This window comes from Rutilus rutilus, assembly GCF_951802725.1.
Source record: "Rutilus rutilus genome assembly, chromosome: 3".
In the NCBI taxonomy this organism is placed as follows: domain Eukaryota; kingdom Metazoa; phylum Chordata; class Actinopteri; order Cypriniformes; family Leuciscidae; genus Rutilus; species Rutilus rutilus.
In genome coordinates, this window is record NC_140211.1 from 38673272 (window position 1) to 38694345 (window position 21074).

Consider the following 21074-nt stretch of genomic DNA (forward strand, 5'->3'; position numbering starts at 1 on the left):
ACAACACAATGGAAACAAGCCACAACACAACGGAAACAAGCCACAACACAACAGAAACACAACACAATGGAAACAAGCCACAACACGACAGAAACAAGCCACAACACAATGGAAACAAGCCACAACACAACAGAAACACAACACAACGGAAACAAGCCACAACACAACAGAAACACAACACAATGGAAACAAGCCACAACACGACAGAAACAAGCCACAACACAATGGAAACAAGCCACAACACAACGGAAACAAGCCACAACACAACAGAAACACAACACAACGGAAACAAGCCACAACACAATGGAAACAAGCCACAACACAATGGAAACAAGCCACAACACAACAGAAACAAGCCACAACACAACAGAAACACAACACAATGGAAACAAGCCACAACACAATGGAAACAAGCCACAACACAACAGAAACAAGCCACAACCCAAAGGAATCTGAAATGGAAATGGTCCTATGTGCACACACACAAATGGGGACTATATATACTTTTACTGCACCGGGCCTTTTAAATTACACTTTAAATTCACATAGTTATAAATAACTTGGCAAATTTAAAAAAGTAATTAGTGTAGTTGAAGGGGTTATGAAAAAAAAATTGTATACAGTAAAAACAAATGTCCAAAATATGGATTATATTAGACCATTACCTATAATATGAAGTCCTTAGCATTAACGCACGCTGAGAAAAGAGCAGGAGCATTTCTTTTGTGTTCTGTTGTGTTGTGGCGAACTCGTTGTGTTGTGACTTGTTACCATTGAGTTATGTCTTGATTCTGTAGTGCTGTTTTTAAAAATTTTCATTGTGTCCTGCACTACTGGGCCACCGTAGTTTATGCTTCCATTAAACGTTTAGTTTATGAAGATTTTAAAGATTCCTTACTGGCAAGGTAGCCGTGTCCTCCACAAGCCTCCCGACATTCCTGAATGCCTCGCTGGGCTGTCCACGATCCCAGAGGTTTACTAGCGCATGACATGGCATGGATCTCTCTGCCCAGTTCAGCCTGAGGAGTGACACACACAATCTATATGTGATCAAATACTAGAAGATTACGACTTTCTGAATTTCAGATGTTTTGTATGCTCATATTTTCAGCATATTTAAAGCATATGATCTATACCTGTCTGTCGCTTTTGTCCTTCATTAGGAGTCCAATTTGAAATTCGACAAAGTTCATTAAGAAGGATCTGGTGAAGTGCTCCAGCGCGTACACGGCAGCCAGAAATGGCATAAGACGCCATTGCTGAAACAGAGGATGGAGCACATGAACAGGATGGGTCACAAGACAAATAGCTTAAAAGCAGTGAGTTTGATCTAAGAACTACAAATGAATGCTAGCTTCAGTGATACCCAGAAAAAGAACACTGAGAAGTGTAAGAAAACACTCTCCAAAAAGATTACCGCTGGTCATATCCCTACAAATGGCCTATTAAATGTTTAGCGCATTTTTAAATGTTTCCAATATGCCAGTTTCACTTTTGGCCATTTATTGAATTTAATAAGTATGAATTTTGATAAATATATAATGTGTGTGTGTGTGTGTGTATCTATGTATATACAGTGCAATGCATAAGTTAATACACCCATGCTAAAGTTGACTAAAAAGAGGAATAAAAAAATCATATTTTGGAAATTGAACTTAATGCCTTAATTTAAAAAATTAGGAAAAATCCAACCTTTAAGGACACCAATTTTCTTTGTGAATGAATAATGTATCGTAAATAAAAAAATGTTCTTCCTTAAAATACATGGTGCATAAGTTAGTACACCCCTATGTTAAATTCCCATAGAGGCAGGCAGATTTTTATTTTTAAAGGCCAGTTACTTCATGGATCCAGGATACTATGCATCCTGATAAAGTTCCCTTGGCCTTTGGAATTAAAATAGCCCCACATCATCACATAGCATTCACCATACCTAGAGATTGGCATGGTTTTATTTCAGTTAGCCTAAAAGCTAGTTTGATTTGCATTGCTCTCAAACATTATTCATTCACAAAGAAAATTGGTGTCCTTAAAGGTTGGATTTTTCCTAAAATTTTTTTCTAAAAGTTCAATTTCCAAAATATGATTTTTTATTCCTCTTTTTAGTCAACTTTAGCATGGGTGTATTAACTTATGCATTGCACTGTATCTATATGTATCTCTCTCTCTCAATATATATATATCAATTTATTTTAAAGTTCATTTATTTACAGTCACTTTATTTACAGTACATGCAGTTACAGTGAAATACGAGAAAGTAGTGAGTTATACAAGTATACAACAGTACTTTTAAACAAAGTGTTACCATCATTTTTGTAGATGAGAAATACTAAAACTAATAAATATGCTCACATTGGAATTTTGTTTATTCTAAAAAAAATTCAGTTACATTTGAAATAATTTTAATTAAAAGCTCTCATTTAAAAGCATTTAATTTTTGTTAATTAATGATAAATTAAAGGCAGATCATGACTAAACAAAGGCAGATACAACAAATGACTTATCCACAGTCCTTATGATGTAGTGAAGAACTGTTGAAATGTTTCCACTGGAGTGTGTCTGTACCTGTAGCTGATATTCCAGCACCGGAATCTCCTCATCCTCTTTGGGCCCGAACTGTCTGCGTGTGGCGGAGAATCGCACAGCCACAGTCACCGCCAGCTTCAGATTGACCAGTGCCATCCTAGTAATGCCCACCCTGCCTCCTGACAGAGCCCCTAAAGACGCCCCAAACCGCTTATTGGGGTCCTGTGAACGTGTACGGTAAGGAAAAAGACAGGATGGAAAGACACAAACCAAACCACAGAATAAAAGAATGTGAGGAAAAAGAATGTGAGGAAAAAGAAGGGCAAACGAAATCTCATTCATTCATCCTCAACCTCTCGCCTCTGTTTGTTTTCAGAAAAAAACCCTTTATGTCTTTCTGTCAGTACCATTGGCTGACGGCCTGACTTTTCCTGTGATTAAAAACTCCCTGTTTGTTTGAAATGAAAGCATAGGGATTCCTTCTTGCACATCTTGCATAGCACAGCACAGCAGCTGGAATAACAGACACTGCACCACTGCGTTCTCTCACTGCAGAGCGACCAAAGGGTTTATAGCCCGCAAGATGTCTACACGGATATGCACTAAAATGGCTCTATTATTTCCCATGTACATCAATAAAACACTGTTGCATTGCACATAACCTATGTAATCATTTTTTTTAAAGGTGTGTTAAAGAATAATTGGTAACAATTTACAATAAGGTTCAATCCATTAACATTAGCCAATGCATTAGATATCATGGGCTAACAATAAACAATAATTTTGGTAACACTTCACAATAAGGTCTCATTTGTTAATATTAGTTCATGCATTAACTAACATGATCTAACAAGGAGCAATGTACTTTTACAGCATTTATTAACTTTTGTTAATGTTCATTTTAGTTCACAGTGCATTAACTAATGTTAATAGATACAACTTTTGATCCTAAAAATGTATTAGTAAATGTTGAGATTACCATTAATAAAGATAAAAAATGATGTATTGTTAGTTCATGTTAACAAATGTAGTTAACTAATGTTAACAAATGAAACCTTATTGTAAAGTGTTACCTTCATTTTTACAGCATTTATTAATCTAGGCTAGTGAGAAATTAAAATATACTATTGTTCATGATTAGTGTTCTTTTTACTGAAAATCAATAAACAATTAATAAATGCAGTTCTTTTGCTATTACTAATGTTTATGTATATAGTCTTATTTGCAAAGAGATAATACAGATAATAATGTCTACAGTGTAACTGCAATAAAACATTGAGCTTTATGTAACTATTATTAGGCAATGATATAATATTGCTTACTTTAAAAGGTGAAACGTAGCGTCCATCAGGCGTAACATCTCCTGTTTTGTTAAGCAAGTTTTCCCGAGGTATCCTCAGATTGTGAAACACTGCAAAACTGACAAAAACAAAATCACTTATTTACTATGCACATCAAAATAAGTGTTTTTTTAAAATGATTACACTGAAAAGTATAGTGAAGAATAACTTTTCCATTATATGGGCAGAGGGATATATTACAGAGATGAAGTGAGACTCCGAGTCAGATGGAAATATCCATTTATGATTTTCTTTTACCGCCCTCTAATGACCAAATACTGTAATCACAACATCTCATCAGTCCACAGTCCAGCATTTAACTCACCCATTATCCAGACCGTTCTGACCCAGTTTCTTTCCCATATCCCCAACCATCACTCCTGGCATTGCCAGCAAGGTCTTTGGGTCCCTGACCTATTAAATTAAATGACATTAAAACTGCTTTAGTCACAGCTGCTCTAACAAGACAAGAAAATGAACTGAAAATGTACTTTCACACATACTTGGACTACAAAAGAGTGAAGGCCGTGACATTGTCCATCAGGGGTGTAAAGCTGTGCAAATACGACTGAATGAGTGGCTGTCTTTCCCAAGTTCCCAACCCAGAACTTTGCTGCTTCAAAGTCTGGAGAGTTTATCACAAACTCCTGCGGATTTTAAAACAACATACATTGGCTGCTGTAGGACCATCAGGCATAATAAACAGAAGGAAAACAATTGTAAAAACCAGGTCAAAGAATCATGAAAGAAAGGAGGATTGAGCTATAAGGCTACGGTAAGATTGCTGATAATTGTGGCACGAATACGTGTTGTGAATTGTGCCACTTCCATATGTGGTACTAAATCCGATACAGGTCAGATGTTTTGCAATGTGACCTCAGTCTGAACAGTCATATCAGAATTCATGCGACTTTTACGTCAAAGTCACTCTAGGGCAACATTCGTCACAACTCATGGTGGAAGTCAAAGATTTTACATACACAAAGTTATCAAGACAGTTGCGAAGGGTAGTCAGTGGAAGGACAGTGATGTGCCAGAACTCACACGTATTACAGTGACAGCTCTATATACAAGCAAAACATGAGGGCTCATATGTTTTAAAACTCTCTTCTTTTTTTTTTTATATTGCCTGCGCATAAATTAACTGGCTTCGGTGTCAGATCACACTATAAATAAATGAGTAATCACTTGCTTTAATGTCCTCTGTGTTTACTTCTGCATTACAGTGTGCAGCGTGACGTCTTTTTATCGTTCTTTTGCACATACGGGTCATCTGTTCACACTGGAATCTGATATTGGCCACATTTAAAACAACAATGTGAACAGCTATAAAAAAATCGGAGCCGAGCAATAAATCAGAATTGAGCACTAAAGATTGCAGCGTGAATTAAGAGAGTCATAGTAGTCAGATATATTTTAAATTCATTATCTGAATTATTCAGATAATGTGAATTCAATATTTAGTATGGTCACTAATACTTCAGCTATCATGAATCAACAATGAACAATAGCATTTATTGTCCATCCAATTCTATTTAAGAATATTTTGTTTTTATTATATTTATTACTTTAATATTTATTACTTATTATTAAATCAACATTTACCAGGATTAATAAATCAACAGTCGATGTCCCGTTATGATTTGTATGGGCATATTTGTTTAATCTCATTCAAAAAAAAAGTTATAAGCAATGTGCTTTTCAGTGATAAGTTAAATTAATGCAATGTGTTGAGACTTCTGTTATATCTATATGGTTGACTGTTCACACCATCGCATCTGGTAGTAGAGTACCTGAGTGCTGGGGTCATATTTGGCTGTTGTCCTCATGGCTCTTGTGTTGCTGCCATGGCTCAGCTCTGTCAATGAAAAGCATCCAAATGTCTAAACAGAGAGAGACAATGTTAATTTGCTGTCAGTGGCTCATGTAGATTTCCATGAAAAATGTCAAAGGTAACTCGCTAGTTTTTACACGCGCACACACACACACACACAGAAATACGCAGCACCTTGGAACTTTCTGTTTATGGCCAACTGAGCTTGTGTTTCAAAATGCTCTAGTTGAATGGAAGGTGAATAATTAATTACATGTGAGACAGTCATAGCCATCATAAAATCATACTATAATACTTTGAGCAGCCAAAATATGATAATCTATAAAAGCAAATAATAATCTTACGTTGATCTTTAAAAGCAAATATTAAAACAGCACTTTCCCTTAAATAGTGAATTGTAAAGTAGTGACCATCATTATGCCAAGCCATCCATATTCGCTATGGATGCAATCAAGATATAGTGCACATTTACTCAGTACACTGAAGCTTTCAGTCAACAAATATTTTATGGCTGATATGGTTTTATATGTGCTGCATTAAAAATAAAATAATAATAATCATTTACCATCATTTGCTCAATGTCCTTCACAAACTTCAGGTGCCTCTGAGATCCTGTGTTTGCCACTGTGGCTCCAAACATCTAATATGTTTGAAAACAAAGGGTTTATGTTTAAAAGGTTTTTTTTAAGAAATAATCATCACAAATAATAATAAACAATAATGCATGATAATGCGCAATTATCCACAAAAATGCAAAATATGAGTATCAAGCAATCACTTCTGTGAAAGCTTTATATGGGGTCATTCTTATTTTGTAAGGATTACAAACTATTCTGGGGAGGGCAGTGTTACCATACATTTTTTCTCATTCCAGAAGCCATTTCACTTAGATATAAATCACAATAGGGAAGAAAAGACACTTGCAACTTCCGTTTCAAGCCGACTTTAAGCTTTGGGGATTTTTGGAGGGCATTTAGTGAAATGGGCTCACCCCTTTGTTAAGGAAGTACTTGGCTCCCAAAGACCAGTCATACATTCCCAGGCAGTCATTGAGGATGGTCATCTTCCAGGGATTCTGCATGGCATCATCACGTGTTAAAAAGTCATACTTAAACAGCTGTTTACAGCGGCGGAAGGTGAGCTCTCGCTTCTGCTCCACCGGGACGTCCTCACCAGGCTGCCGGGCAAAGAGCGGGTCACTCTCCAGTGTTCTGAACACATGCTGCTGCTCAGAGAGAGAGAAACAGAAAGAAATCTATATCAATGACTATGGACTGGTGATGGGAGAAATAAAGCTTTTCGAAACAATGCTTCAACTGAACCAACTGTTTAGCAAAATTAAGAGCTCAAAACGCCACAGGTTGGCAGCGCCTCCTGGTCAAAACACTACAAACGCAAAGAAAACTCTGCCCAAACAATCAGAATTACAGCTTTTACAAACCAAATGTTTTCATGAAAGTGTAATCAATTAAATGTAATCTACAAATATAACTGTTCTTTTATTAATGTGTAGTGCTTATTTTGTGTGTCATTAGGCAGGCCTATTTAAAGGGGTCATATAAAGTTAATATGATTCTTTAGGGTCTAAATAAAAAGTTTGTAATATACTTTAATAAAAAATTCTCATTAGTATTGTAAGAAAACACTCATTTTACCTGGTCAAAAACAGCTCTGTTTTCAGCACGCCGTTTAAGTGCACGTGTCTTTAAATGATAATGAGCCCGCCCCTCTGTTCTGTGGGGCGTTTTGACCACAACACACGTGAAGTGTTGCCTTGACAACAGTTAAGGGTATATTTTGGAGAAAGAATGGCAGCGGGAGTCTCTGAGGACACATTTGTGCAACCGTATCAATTTGAACCGGAGTTGGACCCGGAACAAGATGACGGCCCCCGAAGAAGTTCGACAATTAAGGCTCGAACAGGACGTTTCTGAATGGTTGGTTAACGTAATGTCACTTTGATCTATCTTTGTATGTACTGGCAGGGTAGAGTAGTGAGATACGAATGCTAGGCTATGTGTTTACTGATGTATACGTTAGTTCATTGACATATTGATGTTACAGCTAATGGTCATGAAAACCTTTTTTTCTGTAAATGTAGGCTTGTCAGTGATGCGTAATGTTATCTATGCAGTGTTAGGTACAACTGTCAGGGCTGAAGCACAAATTTTTTACTGATCTGTTTAAAAAATAACCAGTCTGTGAGACTATGACAGTTATTAGGCACATAAATAACACATACTCAGACAGGAGCTAATACCTTTTTCAATGTTCTCGTTTGTAAAGCAGTCTGGTGAGAAATGATTCGCGCAAACATGAAAGCATTGATGTTGATCGTGGGGAATATTCCCTTCGAAAACAAACTCAGTCACTGCGTCTTCAGCGGTTCGGATTTAGGAACATCAAAATGACTGCTGTGTCCCTTATTGCACCCAAGAACAGATCACCACAATCGCTTAGACGCCATTCTGCTCCAGCGTATCAACAATGGCGGACTATGATGACAGGGCGCTCTGGGCGGGTCTGTGTTGAAACGCTGCTGTCAATCAACAATCGTGGGAGGGGCGTCCGACCGTGTGACGTCACACGGTCAGACGGCTCGATTTGAGATGGGGGAAAACATATAAGGAGATTTTAAAAAAACCACTGGATGGATTTTTATCATTATGTGATGATTGTGTACAGGCACTGCCAACACACATTTCGGTAAAATCAACTTGTAAAAGTGCATGTACCATTATATGACCCCTTTAAGCAATTCAATATTGTAAATTCAAGAATGTAAATTCATTACATTACATTAATTAAAAATTAACCCACATTATAAAACTGACATGATATCAGTTAAAACTATTAGACATTTGTTTATGGGTTCACTCAATCACTGACATCTAGCAGCGAACTGTTCGAATTTTGAAATGCTCGAAAGGTTCGAAACAATATGACGTAACGAAGATTTATTTGCTGAAATAATGACTTGTGGTGAGTTTGAAATGGTCTCCAAAGCACTGATTCTAAACAAAATATTTGCAAATGTTTCAAAGCTACATGAAGCAGTGTTTCGAAAGCGCCCATCACTACTGTGGACATTCTCAGACTGGTCAAAAGGAGGAATCATTCATCTGAAATTCAGCTCAATCCAAAAAAATAAATAATTAATGATTTGGACTAAGCGCACTAAATCCATAGGGTTGTTAGGACAGATATGTGATGCACTTCTACTTTTTATTTATAAAGTTGACAGCTTCCCACTTTATATTGTGTATAATTGCTGTTTAAAAGAGGATCTTTGGAACGTTCTGAAAATCAGGACTTGGTATGTAACATATATATGGTAACAATGTTATAACAGCAATCTTAGTCACTAAATGTGTACTTTTCTTGGACAAAAAAAAAATGTAATAAATGGATTAGCAAAACATAATCATCTTACTGTACCTTGAATGCAATGATTTCATCACCCTCCAGAAACAGCATCATGTCCTTCCAGCTGAAGGATGCTCTCTTCCTGTAGATGTCGAGTGGACCACTGGGAAGGTCTGGGATGCCCTCATCCATTTTCTCTTCCAAAACGCTTTTAGCGTCTGTGATGGCTGGCACACTCATGTCCTGAAACTCAAAAAGACAAACATAATCAAATCAACAATGTCCACAACATTTTTCAAAGATGATGATTTAAGGAAAGAAAACGTTTGCCTTTGCTATTGCAGTAGTATGTTTAGTAATTGTCTGAATCAACTATTCCCTCATAAAGTCATTCAGGGTTTTCCAGTTAACTAATACAATCAATATGTCAGCATTTTCTTCTTATGCTACACCTTCTGGATACCCGGAACTGGAAATTATTTCATTGCATTCATTTACAATACTTTATTTCACAAACTAACTCTATTTATCATGTGCAGCATTTGTGATCTAGTTATATCAGGTCAACTCAATACAAAGTTCAATGTCTGTTACAACACTCTCACAAGATCAAACACAACACCAACACGTTTTTTGGGATATTTAAACACTGTTTGCGCTGGGTTAAAAGAGTAACATGGAAAATATAAGTAGAGATTGTTGCAAAAAACATATGGATAGATATAGATATCTGAGCTCAATATCAAAACAAACATAAGCACAACCGACCATTTATTACTGAGCTTGCACGCTATTTAACGTCAATGTCAATTAACCACTCAAAAACAGTAAAGAAAAGGTTTTAAAAGTGCATGACGATTTATCTTCATATCATTAGTTTGAATAGTACTGAAATGAAATAACATTAATGTCTTACAGTCTTGTCCCGTAACCTCCACAGGCAAGAGCTACTAAACTCAACAAGCAGAGCACTGCCCCTTTGGAGGAGGAAGTGCTCATGTGACCACATCCAACCAATCAGAGAAGCGCTGCTGCTTAAAGGCGCACTGCACTGAATGAACCCCTACCAACTGCGTGCTCGGTGCATGTGAAAGCCAAGGTAAGAGGTTTTTAAAAGTGTGTACCTGGAGGAGTGGGATACTTTTGGGATTTTCAGTGGTAAACAACAGGATATGTTGCCAGACAGAGACAGTACTGTAAGGCAAGGCAAGACAATTCATATTTATTTATATAGCACATTTAACACACAATGGCAATTCAAAGTAGGCTACTTTACATCAAAATCATAAACAGATAAATAACAGTTTTGAAAGAAATGAAAATAATTAAAAGTAAGAAATAAAAAATATTACAAATGTATTCTGCACTTTTAGAAGTAAAGAGAAGAATATATAATAAGAGAACACAGGCCGAATCACAGTGCTCATTCAATAAATACACAGCTACACAGTGTTTAGGTCTGGTAATAATAATGAAAAAACAAACAAACAAATAAATAAAGCTATTATAATATTTCACTTATATTAACTAAAATATTCAGAAATAAAGTATTTTTTCTGACACACACAAAAGTCTTTGTTTTGTGTTGTTAGCATGTGACAACGCCAGGGGACGCTGTTATGCAGCACTGCATTTACTCAACTTCTTTTGGGTTCTGAGCCTCCAGCCTGATATCATGTTATGATTACTGTAAACACAAGGAAGGGAACTCTGGAAATAAATGTAAGATTTACATCAAGATGCATGGCAAACAATAATTTCAAAGAATCTCTTTAGTCTGAATTATTTATAGCTATTAGTAAAGCATAATTTGATGCTATCAAATTATTTTATTTTGCTGAGAAATGAAAAAAAAATCAGAGCCAATCCTCCCTATTGTAGCCTATATTAAACATTCATGTTCAGTAAAAGCTGTCGTGTGACTCAGGTAATCCTACTTTAAAAACAATGTCCATTAGTCTAAAATTAGCTCATTTAAAGAATTATTGGTGTATTTTCGTATGTTTACATAAACCTTGTTCACTCAAAAAAAAAAAAAAAAAAAGGGCATGGTTGTTTCAACACAGATTTTTGTCAAAATAGACAAACCCAACAGTTGGGTTAATTTAATTTAGAAAAATGTAACCCAACGGTTATTTGACCCAAATTTGAGATGAAACAACCATGCCTTTTTATATATTTATCATGCTGTAATTTCGTTAGTAAATCGAGCATTTAGAAAGGCAATTCGGATGTGTGTTATAGTTTTTCTGACAGCTAGATGGTGCCAGAGCATTACAATAAAAAAAGCATTTATTTAGCTGTCAATGAAAATTTGGTATTCATTTTACTTACTGCCAATTTAACGGGTTTTAACGGGTTTCCCTTTTCATATATACGTTTTTTCATAACTTGCAGTTTGTTTCCTTGATGTTTTAATTCTACAAGAGTGAATTCATGTTGGGACACCTTTTGCCATTGAGATAATTGGGGGAAAAAATGTCCTATTCAACCTGAATTCACCTCTATAGAAAACTGTCTGTGCAGCTTGCATACTGAAAACCATTGTATTAGTTTATGAAAATGTTGTGTTTTTTAAGAATGCACCTTCACAAAGTTTTGCCCAGAGGTGTATCGGCACTGGGGAAAAAAAATATATATATATTTTGAATAAGTTGATTTCCTTGGTGCCATGTGATGTTATTTTATGTTTCTATGTAGTTTAGAGTTATTTACTATTTATGGACAGCACTTTAGGCCATTCTAATGGTTTTGAAAGTGGTTTATAAATAAAAGTTGAGTTGACTTAAGTTACAGCTTGTTTTTGGCTTCACACATAATCTGAAGAAGTCTGGTTCGGGTATTGATTTGCTGGCCAAGGCTGCAGTGTTCCATGAAAACCCTTCCCTGGTCTTACAGCATGCATGCATAAAGTAATAATCACTTCACTTCACTACACTACACAGAGGAAGGTAATAAACAAACAAACAAACAAATAAATAAATAAAGTCTCACTAAAGTTGTGAGCCTCATATTCAGTGGCACCAACAATGCAAGAATCCTACGATAATTACATACATTCAATACCTAGTCAATGTTAAGAATAAATTCTTAATTCTTAATTTAGTTATTCCTAAGTCATGTTTCAACACAGATCCTGGTATCAGCTTCACACAAATGATGACCTCACTTTTTCTCACGACCTCTCATCCCTTCTCTTCCTCTGGACTCACTCAATCCCTCTCTTCCTCTCTGTTTTGTTCCATGGAGAGTAATGACACACACTAGTGGATAATTTTGTGACCCACTTTGTGTCCTGTCAGGCCTAAAACAGATAGACATTAAGCATGCATGGGTAAGCAATAACTCGGTGAAAGCTTTGTGCATATTATATTAGCAAACGTGCCCCTACAACATAACCTAATACAACACAGCTGAAACAAACAGTGGTCTGTATGTAGGCATATACATTTATACAAAATGTCAAGAAAAAAAACATGGCGATTACAGTTTAGGAGTGCACATTCTTAGACAACTTTTATGTCTCAGGTGATTTTAGATTTTCTGCTTTTTGAAGGTTACATTAAAACTAATTTTTGCTGACTATTTTCAAAATGCCTTTAAGTGTGTAGATTTTAATGATTTGTAAAAGTTAATAGAGAAATCAAACTTTTGTAGGCTATATACTACTTTTTTGGAGTTTGAAAAGTGCATTTTAAAATACTTCAAAGTTGAAAAATGCACACACAGAAATTTGTTTTGCTATGATAATTTCATCTCAGTGTTTAAATAATAATAATAATATATATATATATATATATATATATATATGAAGAGTTCAGATGCAAAAGCCTCTAAGTGCCATCTGAAATTTTTATAAAGCTTGTATATTTAAGTTAAGTAATTTCACTTAAATGACAATTAATAGGTAGGCTAATTTGCATTGCCATTTAAGTGAAATTATTAAACTTAAATATACGAGCTTGATAAAAATTATCATTCTAGAAGAAAATTTCAGATGGCACTTAGAGGCTTTTGCATCTGAACTCTTCATATATATATATATGGATTGGGCTCATCATAATTGGATTGGGCTCATCATAATCCTACTTCTAAAAGTAGGGTATTACAATTATTAAAAAATAAATAAACAAATAAATAAATAAATAAATATATATATATATATATATTATGTTTTAATAATTTTAACACCCTACTTTTAGAAGTAGGATTATGATCCAATTTGTATTGTTAGCTTATTCCAGACAACCTATGTCACATCCATAAGACCAAGTAAAGGTGAACTAATTCTATAATGTTAATGCAATATTTATGTCTTTCATTTCCTCTCTAAGTGCACGTCATTTCAATGGATCTGGAACAGGGAAATGCATTGTGATATCCATTAGAAGCTTCCTGCTACTATTGTAAATCTTTTCAGTCTTGCTAACTTTATCTGTATGCAAACAATGCAAAAACTTCGAAGCAGTGAAGCTTAAACAATTTGTATTACAAAACCTCCAAATGACAAAAAAAAAAAAAAAAAAACTTTATCATTTCCCCCTTCCGATGAGAGCAGCGCTTTTGTGTTGATTTCCCGAGATCGTATTGGGTGTGTCCGCTCTGTCAATCAAGACTTACTCAATCCGCAAGCCCCGCCCCCTCTTGCTCTCAGCTCCAGCACACGCACTGTCAACTCACCCGCTCAACTTTACTCGATCACTGGATTTTACATCACTTTTGGAGTACAAAAACTCACTTTCCCGGTGCGAAACGTTATTGGACCTGCTTCGGAGGACATGGAGGTTTAGGAGGGGTGATTGTCGTTGTAACGAGTAAGATTTGGGCCATATTTCGTGTTTGATGGCTGCTGGGGATGGAGCCCAGCTGCCGGCGACCGTAGCGGCCAGCAGGAGCGTGGAGAAGGCGCTGGAAGAAGCTGCGTCCAGCGGAGCGCTCATCCTCTCCAACCGCAAACTAAAAGAGTTCCCCCGCACCTCCAAGAACTATGACCTGTCCGACATTACACACGCAGGTAAGACTTTAATAAAGCGGTCAGGGGGGGGGGGATCAGTGAAGGGGGGGAGGGAATGTATCAGTACATTTAATGTCCTTTGTTTGAGTGTCTTCTTCACCTGCGCCCCTTCTGCAGGGGTGCACGAGCACCACCATCATCACGCCCGACCCAGAAAAAGCGGATCTTTCACTTTTTATGATCTGAATAGGAAGCCGATCATCTGATAAATTCGTTTCAGTACTCGCTTTCGCTTCCAAAGAACTTGACCACTGCCCATGCAGCGGTTTATTGTGTTTTGGTTTTTAAGTCAGGTTGTTGTGTTTGAGACTGGTGTGTTTGCTTTAGAAATTAAAGACATCTGCGCTGTGCTTCTCTTCCTGTTGTTGAGGTGGAAACTACACTCGGGCTGAGCCATCTTACCACTGACACACTTTAAAACTTCACATTTGATCGCAGTGCAGTGAAAACCAAGGGGGATAGTGATCCAAAATGTTATTGTTGTAGTCAGCTCATTTGAGTGCACTCTCATTGGTAGGGAGCTTGTTGAGATCCATCTTGCCAGCAGCACTAATATGACCATCTGCTCCTCTCTCATACATACACAAAGTGTGAATAAAGCAGTATTTGAGCCTACAAACCCCCACACGCACATGTTCTGAAGTAGAGTTGTTGCAGTGCATTTACTATTTAGTTGGGACTAAGCACAGACAAAATCTGCTGCATGTGGCATTTCATTTTCCTTTTACTGTCATTTCAGTTCTTGAACCTTTTTGTAACTTTTTGACCCACATCTGGTGTCATTGACAAGCTAGAAAACAGATTCTGCTGTAAAATTCACTCAAATGCATTTACAGCTTTTTAGTTTTGATAAACAGTACTAAAACTACAAGACCTTCCATTAGGGTCGCACAATATATCAAAATTATCTAAAAATTGCAATGTACATCACAATAACTGCATGACTCCAAAAGATAACAAAAAGTCCAAGTTTTAGGTCGACTCAGACAGCAGAGAGTAGACTGGACACATGAGTTTACATACGTGTGACATGTTTAATAACATTAAATGCAATAAGCGAAGTATCCACGCACACATAAAGCCTCCTCTTGGACGGCTTGTGCTCCAGGCTTCAGTTCTCTTCCACAGCTTAGGCTATATGGCCAAATACACACAAAATTATGTAAAAAATGCCTGTCTTAGTGAGTATTCATAAACACAGTCAATTATGTCTTAAGTGGACTAAACAGTTGAGAAAGAAAGCGTGCATGTAACAATATATTGGATCTGTGCAGCTCTTAAAGTGACCGCAGCCTAATAAACCTGCTTGTGCGCTTAATGTTAATCAAACAACAAAAGACTAAGAGAAAATCACTCACTGCTCTTAAATGAATAATTTTTGAAGCTATAATAATAATCAGAATTTAATTAATACAGAGAAGACTAGACTAAACATTTGATTATTCGATTTCTGTTGTTAAATAAACCTAATGTAGGCATACCTGAAACCCTAAACCCCTTGGTTTACACTGATGTTAAAATTACACTTGCTTTTTATGTAATGCTACAGTAAAACACTGCTGTTCACTTTCAGAAGTTGTAGGGATGCTTTCTTCTCACAAAAAGAAAGTGAAACGTGTTGGTTATATCATTTTCATAATCTCAAATTATTTTACTCACTTAAAGCATTATCGTATTGCATATCCAATATCGCGTTAACTAGTTATCTTAAAGGTATTGCGGAGGATTTTCTTTTTCCGGGTGGATCATCAAGACTATTGGTCCTCCTAGTTGTCAATCATTCTGGTGATATGTTTACGTAAGGCCGTCGTACGTGCTCGTCCCTAGGTAGTTTTCGCTTTCTGCGCATGCGCACTTTCGGGTGTGTATGTGTGTGGTGAGCTACGGTTTCAGCCATTCATTGAAGCTCGCCCGTTCTCACCGGGTTTTTTCAAAATGTCTGAGGGTCGCAAGAGAAAAAGTGTCTACGAATTGTATGACAAGAAGAGAAAGGCCTCTGAAGAAAGAAACAAGACCAGAGTGTTTTGGGGAGAATATTTCACATGCTGGCGTGCGCTAAAAGCACCGGTTGGGCTTCCCACTGATGCCTCAGTCGCGAAGTTTCTACTTGACAGGTAAAGTTTGGCATGTTATTTGGAGAAATCCATTTAAAATCACTGCTAGTAAAAGTTAATGTAAGCTATGATTAGCGATGCTAGCCCTGGCACAAGTCACGCACCGCGCAGACACGGTAAACATCTCAATTTGTCTAAAGTAATTATGACCAAATGGTAAAAGGTATCACGCTGAAATGTTCTAAAACCTTGTGTGTTCATTTTTGATAATTCCAATGTGTTCACATAGTATTTATTACACAAATGCAACAAGCTACTTCTCCATTGCAGATCATGTCTTGAGTCCTCACTCAATCGATCAGTATAAGTAGTAAATAAAACACGGAAGGGCATTTGACATTTTGTCTTGCATGAATGTTTTTGAGTTAGAGTGTTTTTGGGAGAATATTTCACACGCTGGCGTGCGCTAAAAGCACAGGTTGGGCTTCCCACTGATGCCTCAGTCGCGAAGTTTCTACTCGACAGGTAAAGGAAAGTAGGCTTGTATGAGCCACGCCAACAGCAACTTGTAAACAGAGCGTGCACGAGGAGAACTAGGCTCGTGCATGCTCTCTCGTGCACACGTTTAATAGGCGTTCCCTCTCGGGAGCAGGTAGAGTGTTGCGCATGTGCATTTCTTCAAAAAGTGGAGAGGGCGGTTCTTTTCTAAAATTCGGGAAAATCCTCCGCTATACCTTTAAATCACATTTTTCTTCAAAATCGTACAGCCCTATTATCACAACCCAGTAAAGTATTCCAGTTTATTGTATTGTTCAGATTTTTGTGTAGAGTATTCACTGTAACTGAACATCCCTTTTTTATGTGCACATGTGCAAACCAAGGTCATTCTGTTTCATATTAGAAAAAGACTTGTAAAAAGCTGAGCTACTGAAGAAACACATTTTTTGAGCGATGAGGAGGCCTGCGTTTATTTGTAATTCATTGTGCTGTGGAATGCCATTGTTAAGGACATGAATGAGAATTGTTCTTCAGAGGTCATTAAATTAAATTCAGCATAATAAATGACAAGAACAAGCCTCTGCAGTAGCAAATGAAGGCACATGTATGTTAATTTTGAATATGCAGATAACAAGGCCTTAACCAAAAAAATACTTTAATCTGAAAATGATGTGCAAAATGGTAATTGAGAGGAACACATTCAGATTAGTAGTCAATTCATTTACGTTGGCCTATTGTTCCCATGGTCCCACCTCATAATCTTGAATATTTGGTGACATCATAGAGAAAAAGTATTAATTATTAGGAATCTTTTTCAGAATATTGACTTAGGCTATATTGATACCACTGATGTAAATCTCAGGCGCTGACAATAGTTCAGTATGTCAAAACCCTCTTTTGGGTTTAGATGGTCTAATCTCTCATTTTTCTGTGGAGGGTTTTTCACATCAATTTTCTGCATGGATAAGTATGTTGCCTTGGAAACCGTACTGTACATCTGACTCTCAGAAAGTTTGGGATCAGTCCGAGGATGTGGAACAGTTTAAGAGAACTAGGCCTGATACTGCCATGTTGTATAAATGCTAGAAATCCAAGCATAGTCCCAGTGTTTAAAAAAAATCATGCCATAATAATCATGTTCCGTAGACACACCTACTGTAAAGGTGGAGAATGATTACTAGGTGTTGCTCATATATTACTGGTTGCAGATGCAATGTGTATTTTAAGTGTGCTTGAATGTAGGAGGAAGATGATAGTGTCTGTTTTGCTAAGAGACCTATTGAAGCAAAGATTGATGTGCCTTGGTTTGTTCTTAGTCTACACACACTTTCTCTCCTGAAGATCGCTCTGCAACATAGAGTAACTTCCCCTCAGGAAGGTCAAGGGTTCAGTCTTGCCGGAGGTCCAGTTCGGTAAATCCCAGTCTCATCAATCCACCGAGACCCCTTAAACTCATTCTACGCTCATTCAATTCAAGTTTATTTGTGTAGACAATAGTGATGATATGATTAAAATATTAGGTTCATATTTGAAAGTTTTGTGTGCCAATCCAAAGTTGCGTCATCTGAAATCTTCACAAATGTCGGCGTTGCCTGAAGACATTGCAAAGTATGCAAACTGGAGCTGGCACAATCTAAAATTACTCCGGGACTCATAACCTGGGTAATAATACAGCCACTGTTGACTTACTGTATCTCCACAACAATAACACAAGCTAGACTGTGTCTCAGCACTTTAGGGTGAAATGACGTCCCAGACTGTGTTTCTTTTCACCGTCCCAGAGAAATGAAATAAATTCAGTTATTTAAAAGAGGTGTTGAAAGATGGATGTAGAGAACGCTTAAGATAAGAGTTCATGAAAACAAAAGGACCACCGTAGAAGCAGCTTTGGGAGGAAAATGCTCTGTGGACATGGGCACCAAGAGGAACCTCAAAATGAAATCACAGTCAATGTGTTTTTGTGTGTGCGTAGATGAAAATATTTGTTTCCATCCGGCTCCCACACTTGTGAGCATGCCTCGGGCATGAATGTTGTGTAGCCCGCAACACAGTGTCTCATTCAGAGGCACACTCACTCCATACCACAACTAAGCCTCACAGCAGCTGAGAGAAAGAGGGAGGGAGCGAGGCCTTTTCTTGATAAAACAGGCTCGTGGGCTGCTTCCATTGTCGTGATATTCCCGAAATAGGGTCCCTCCTCTTTCCCCCCAACTGGAGTCCCATTCGGCAACACCCCTCCTCCTTGTCTGAGGCAGGCTTCTCTCTCCCACTTGCTCTCCCCATTTCCCCATCTCTTTCTTTTCTTGGTCGGGTGAAGATTTCCTTTTATCCAGGTCATCTTAGAAGGTCTTGAATTTGGGGTCGTTTGGATGATTTTCAGAAGATTTTTTAGAGATGACCAATATTATTTTCTACAATTCCTCATGGCTTATTTCTATTGATCTGTTATCCCCCATCAGTAATGTTTCCTGTCCAATATTAGCCTGTAGGCATGGCTGTGTCTGTGGTAGTGAAAGTCTAGACTGTCTGGATATTGGCCTAATAATGGTTTAGTTTTTTGGCATACATTCAGAGTTGCATTTAACCCTCTGGTCCCTATTTTAACGATCCAAGCGCATGGTCTAAAGTGCACGGCGCAAGTGCACTTAGGGCGTGTCCGGATCCACTTTTGGTAGTTTAATGACGGGAAAAATGGTCGGCGCGCCCGTCGCATGGTCTGAAAGGGTTGTCCCTATTCTAGGGCTGGGCGGTATATCGAGTTTGTATGATACATCGATATTTTTTTTTTTAAACGATATTGAATGAGGCAATACTGTTTGAGATATGGTGCTTTCCTCAGTGCTTAACATTTCACAGGTATATTCTCCATCTGTAAATGTTAGAAAGTCAAACAAATATGTCCATTTCATAGTAGCGCAATAATTCTGACTAAAATATACATATTGCTAAAATATGATCAATATGGCCATATATGTTGTTGGAGACAATAAATGTGCCATAATGTGGAATTTTTAACCTACAAGTATATTTTTCTGAAAGTGACCATTATAATGGGGTATTCAAATGCAGGCTAATATAATTAGTTTGTGCTTATTTTTAGTTTAGGCTTTAGTCAATTTAAAAACAAAAGCATTATTTTTGTTTTTAGATTGAATGTTACAATGTTAGAATGTAATGTGATTTTTAACCACCTTTTTGCACATTACATACACTATATTTGTTTCCATATCCTTCAATATCAACATTGTTTGTTGGATATCATTGGGCAGGATGTGAATTATTATTTTTTTTTTAATAAATACAGATTTTCTTTATCCAAATGGAAAATTCGTAGAAAGTAACGAGATATAGCCTATATTGTATATCGCCATTTAGCCAAAAAATACAGAGATATGATTTTTTGTCCATATCTCCCAGCCCTACCCTATTCTCTTAATGAGTAATGGGTGTGTTTTGGGTGTAACATGCAATAAACCAATCAGAGTCTCATCTCCCATTCCCTTCATCTCCCATTCCCAGTTGCGCTCACGCCATGGCGGATTCGCTATTTAGCCTACATGACGGAATTTGCGAGCGGAAAGACTGAACGCTTCTCCAGAGAGCAAACGGATCTGCTCGTGTGCGAGGTTAAAGCTTGCAAGCAGACCATCTACGGGACAAGCCAGATTCCACCATATCTTTAGCCTATGTACACAATAATAATCTTTTACATTGTAATCCTTTTATTTTTTTATATTTGCTATTTTTATGCTGTTGCATGTCCCTGTGTATGTAATAAGCAGAGTGTATGCGCGTTGTGCACCCGCCTATAGGTGCATAATACTAACACGCTCTTTAAATAACAAAAAAAGATTGCGCCATTGACTTTAGACCAGGTTTCAGTTGGTCAATGGCGCAGTCTATTTCTGTTGCCTCAAAATAGCAACACGCCAACAATGCGCCAGAACACACTTCGTTTTCAGACCATCACGCCCATGGGCGCAAATGCATTTGCTATTTAAACAACGTGGCTCAGGATGTGAAAATGAAAATTGCGTCGGGCTGAAACTAGCAAAAAACACTTGTCGCGCATGGCGCCACATTGCGACAACTGTATGATATGGTCCTCTGTGTTGCAGTTTTGCCTTTTGATTCAGTGGCCTGTTTGTTCAGTAAGTGTAACAAACAATCAAACAAACTCCCTAATAGTGGCCAGCATTCATTAGAAACTTCTAGACATTCTTTTGTAAAAATTTTACGGTAAAATGATTCGTGTTCATAGGCCTCATGGCTCACTACGCGAGATAAGACATGACCATATAAATGAACACTCTTTGAAGTTACGAAGAAGCGAAGAACTATAATAGTTCTAAACATAATGACTATAAAGTTGTAATAATCATTGTAATTCTAAAAGAGTAGCAAAGTCCACGTCACAGCTATAAACAATAACAACACAGAGG

The 21074-nt window shown here is 37.2% G+C and overlaps 2 protein-coding genes across 4 annotated transcripts in view; one reads left to right on the top strand and one right to left on the bottom strand.

The window, feature by feature from the left end:
* acox3 (acyl-CoA oxidase 3, pristanoyl) overlaps window positions 1–10045 on the bottom strand; it is a 32941-nt gene extending 22896 nt beyond the window's left edge. The window contains exons 1-11 of one of the 2 annotated variants that reach the window (XM_084403547.1): window positions 9983–10045; window positions 9139–9315; window positions 6692–6925; window positions 6266–6340; window positions 5660–5749; window positions 4370–4513; window positions 4192–4280; window positions 3849–3945; window positions 2566–2748; window positions 1137–1259; window positions 899–1019 (exon numbers count right to left, since the gene is read on the bottom strand). In XM_084403547.1, the coding sequence (XP_084259673.1) occupies window positions 899–1019; window positions 1137–1259; window positions 2566–2748; window positions 3849–3945; window positions 4192–4280; window positions 4370–4513; window positions 5660–5749; window positions 6266–6340; window positions 6692–6925; window positions 9139–9306 (1324 nt within the window). In that variant the 5' untranslated portion in view covers window positions 9307–9315; window positions 9983–10045. The remainder of the gene's footprint in view (window positions 1–898; window positions 1020–1136; window positions 1260–2565; window positions 2749–3848; window positions 3946–4191; window positions 4281–4369; window positions 4514–5659; window positions 5750–6265; window positions 6341–6691; window positions 6926–9138; window positions 9316–9982) is intronic. The other variant, XM_084403546.1, reaches the window with a different exon arrangement.
* Window positions 10046–13709: 3664 nt separating this feature from the next.
* The window catches only part of lrch4 (leucine-rich repeats and calponin homology (CH) domain containing 4), a 51258-nt gene continuing 43893 nt past the window's right edge, over window positions 13710–21074 (top strand). Inside the window, exon 1 of one of the 2 annotated variants that reach the window (XM_084405134.1) lies at window positions 13710–14080. In XM_084405134.1, coding sequence (XP_084261260.1) covers window positions 13909–14080 — 172 coding nt within the window. In that variant the 5' untranslated portion in view covers window positions 13710–13908. The remainder of the gene's footprint in view (window positions 14081–21074) is intronic. The other variant, XM_084405135.1, reaches the window with a different exon arrangement.